Consider the following 3,129-nt stretch of genomic DNA (forward strand, 5'->3'; position numbering starts at 1 on the left):
GAGTAGCTGGGACTACAGGCGCCCACTACAATGCCCAGATATTTTTGTTGTTGTTGTTGTTGCAGTTTGGCTGGGGCTGGGTTTGAACCCACCGCCCTACTGAGCCACAGATGCCGCCCCATCTTGTTTCTAATATATATGTTCTGGCTGAGAAGCCTGAAAAGCTGACTGGATATGAGAAGACCAGGTTTGAGACAGGTAGCAGAGGTGAACTTTGGCTCACATGACTGGCCCATAGCAGCTGAGGGAAATTACCTCACCTCTGTTAAGCAATTCAGCGTCAGAACATCAGCTGCCAGCCCGAGCCTGATGTACAAGCTGCCAAACTCCTCTACCAACTCCCATTGTGCAATCTTTATAACATTTAAAGTGAGGATTTAAGGCCACGCTGGGAAGATCTCACTGGGAAAAGATGTGACCAAAGCATAAAATTATAACAAATATAAGCCAGGTGCTATGAGCTTATTCACCAATTCCCAGAATAGCAGAATAAAGGATCACTCCTGAAAAAATAAAAGAGATTTTACAAGAAGCAAAAGGAAATGCCCATTATATGAGGCCGAGACGGTCAGCGAAAGCAATACATTCTTGAAACCACTGACCTCAAGCCTGATGACTTAACAGGCCCTGAACCTTTGAGTTCAAATTCGGGCACAGAATACTAACTAGCAGACCAACTATCCCTTGGAGCCTCGGAGCAACTCCTGGGGTGGTCCATTTATAAGGCCTTGAACTTTGGGTCTTCTGCCTAACCTGACTACTGGGACCTTTGCTGCTCCCTGGGCCTGAAGGTGAATTCAGCAGGAAAGAGGCACACAGACTGAAAATGCAGCATTTCCTCCCAGATGCTAGATACCCCTATACAAATGTATTAAAAGAAGGGGTGTGTGTGTGTGTGTGTGTGTATAGAAGTTAGGTCTTTTCCTAGCACTATGACTTAAGCAAGTTGCTTAAATTTCTCCAGGCCTAAGTTTTCCATCTATCAAACAAAACATAACATTTGTTTGGGGATACTTTAACAGTCTTTAAAGAGCCATTTAAAAAAACGAGTAAACAAATAGCGCTTCCCCCACCCCCAGTCGCGGAGCTGCGGAGGGACCCGCCCCTCTATCCTGCTTAGCTCTGATTGGTCCCTCTCTGAGGGGGTGGGGCCGGGCGCACAGTGCTAAGCCCCGCGGGTCCCGGCGCCCTGGACTCCAGCAGAGACGCCGCCATGACCTCTCCCGCTCGCGAGGCTGCGCGCACCTTGCTGGCTGTACTGCTGGCGCCTGCGCTACTGGTGCTGCTCGTGTCACCCGCTTGGGGTCGCGGCGGCCGGAATCACGGGGATTGGGACGCGGCCGCTGTGCCGCCGCTGCCACCCCGCGAGGACGCGGCGCGCATGGCCCGCTTCGTGACGCACCTCTGCGACTGGGGCGCGCTGGCCACTATCTCCACGCTGCAGGAGGTGCGCGGCCGGCCTTTCGCCGATATCTTGTCGCTCAGCGACGGACCCCCAGGCGCGGGCCGCGGCACGCCCTACTTCTACCTAAGCCCGCTGCAGCTCTCGGCGCACAACCTACAGGTGAGCGGGAAGGCCGCGCGGCTTCGCGGCTTCCCGGCTTCGGTGGCCGTCTGGGCACCGAGGAGCTCGCGGCCCGGGGGCCCGGCTGCTGGCGGGTCGGCCAGAGAGTGAGCCTTTCGACTTTCACCAGAATTCTGTCTGGAAAGTAGAGCTCGGCTCCTAGAGATAAGAATCTGAACCTCTCTCCCCTACGCTGGCACGGCGGGCTTTGCAGCATCCCAAATGTCGAGCAACTGAGTACCAGGAATTCTCAAACGCCCTCGCCACTGGGCGGCGCCCTCGGGGTGAATTCGTTGCCGGTACTGGGTAGGACTTCTCATTCTGGAGTCGGTTTGGGGCACAGTGTCTCCATTAACTGGGATCTTATTGCTGAAGATTTTTTTTTTTTTTTGGAGACAGAGTCTCAAGCTGTCACCCTGGGTAGAGTGCCGTGGCATCACAGCTCACAGAAACCTCAGACTCTTGGGTTTAAGCGATTCTCTTGCCTCACCCTCCCAAGTAGCTTGGGCTACAGGCATCCGCCACAATGCCCGGCTGTTTTGTTGTTGTAGTTGTCATTGTTGTTTTAGCAGGACCGGGCCAAGGTTCGAACCTGCGAGCCCCGGTGTATGGGGCCGGTGTACGGCGCCGCTGCCCTTACCTACTGAGCTACAGGCGCCGCCCCTTGCTAAAGGTTTTGCAGGATATAGAGATGGTTGGGTGATGAAGCACCTTGCTTACCTGACTTTGGGATTTCCCTTTCTTACCTTCCTCTTGAGTTAAGAATTTCCCCTTCCGAAGTAAGAAACTAATAAACAAGACCGTGGATGATACAGTGATTCCTGCAATTTTAGGCCTCCGCATCTGCAGCGGCTTCCTCCTTGTGGAGCAGAACTGATGGAAGGTCTGTCTCTTTCTCCCCCTTTGCCCACCTTCTGGGGCAGGGCCAGGCTTACAACTCTGGTGGGCCTCTGCCGTCCCAAGGTTGGGCCCACAGACACAAGCTAAGAAGGCTAGAGCCATACAGAAAAGGAGGAGAGCCTGGTTTGGTGGAGGGTCTTTATGACAAAGATCTCAGATTTGAGGTCAGCTGGGAGAGTACAACATTGTTGATAAAGATGGGATGTAAGGGACTGATGTTTGATTAAGCAACTTCTGTGAGCCCGGCTGACCTCCACTTTGCATTACACTTCTTTCATTGTGTCTTCTAATAATTGTTGAGGTATTATTACGCCTCTTCTGCAGATGAAGAATTCAGGCTTAAATAAAGTAACTTGCCCAAAGCCAGTGGCCAAACCCTCATTTCATCTCAAGTCCATGTCTTCAAATCACACATCAGACTGGAGGCCCATGAGCTGACTATCTCCCATAGACCAGTTTTCTGTCTTTAACAAATTCAAATGAGATACCAAATTTTAAAATTGAGATTTTACTTAAGAATCTAAATTTCTATCTTCTCTTGAAAAATCGGATAGTCAAGCAACACTGAGGACCTACATTGTCTGAACAAAAACAGAAGCAGCTGCCCGCTTTTAGCCAACGCACCTACAGCCCAGTTCACCGTTTTCTTATTCCCAGCTCTGTCC

The 3,129-nt window shown here is 51.7% G+C and overlaps 1 protein-coding gene across 2 annotated transcripts in view; it reads left to right on the forward strand.

Annotated features, from left to right (window-relative positions):
- The first annotated feature begins 1,187 nt into the window (after positions 1 to 1,187).
- Positions 1,188 to 3,129, forward strand: part of CREG1 (cellular repressor of E1A stimulated genes 1) — an 11,201-nt gene continuing 9,259 nt past the window's right edge. For both annotated transcript variants that reach the window (XM_003785736.3, XM_023510834.1), the window contains exon 1: positions 1,188 to 1,564. In XM_003785736.3, coding sequence (XP_003785784.1) covers positions 1,214 to 1,564 — 351 coding nt within the window. In that variant the 5' untranslated portion in view covers positions 1,188 to 1,213. The remainder of the gene's footprint in view (positions 1,565 to 3,129) is intronic.

The sequence above is a fragment of the Otolemur garnettii genome, unplaced genomic scaffold (assembly GCF_000181295.1).
Source record: "Otolemur garnettii isolate 467f Iridium unplaced genomic scaffold, OtoGar3 scaffold00016, whole genome shotgun sequence".
NCBI lineage: Eukaryota > Metazoa > Chordata > Mammalia > Primates > Galagidae > Otolemur > Otolemur garnettii.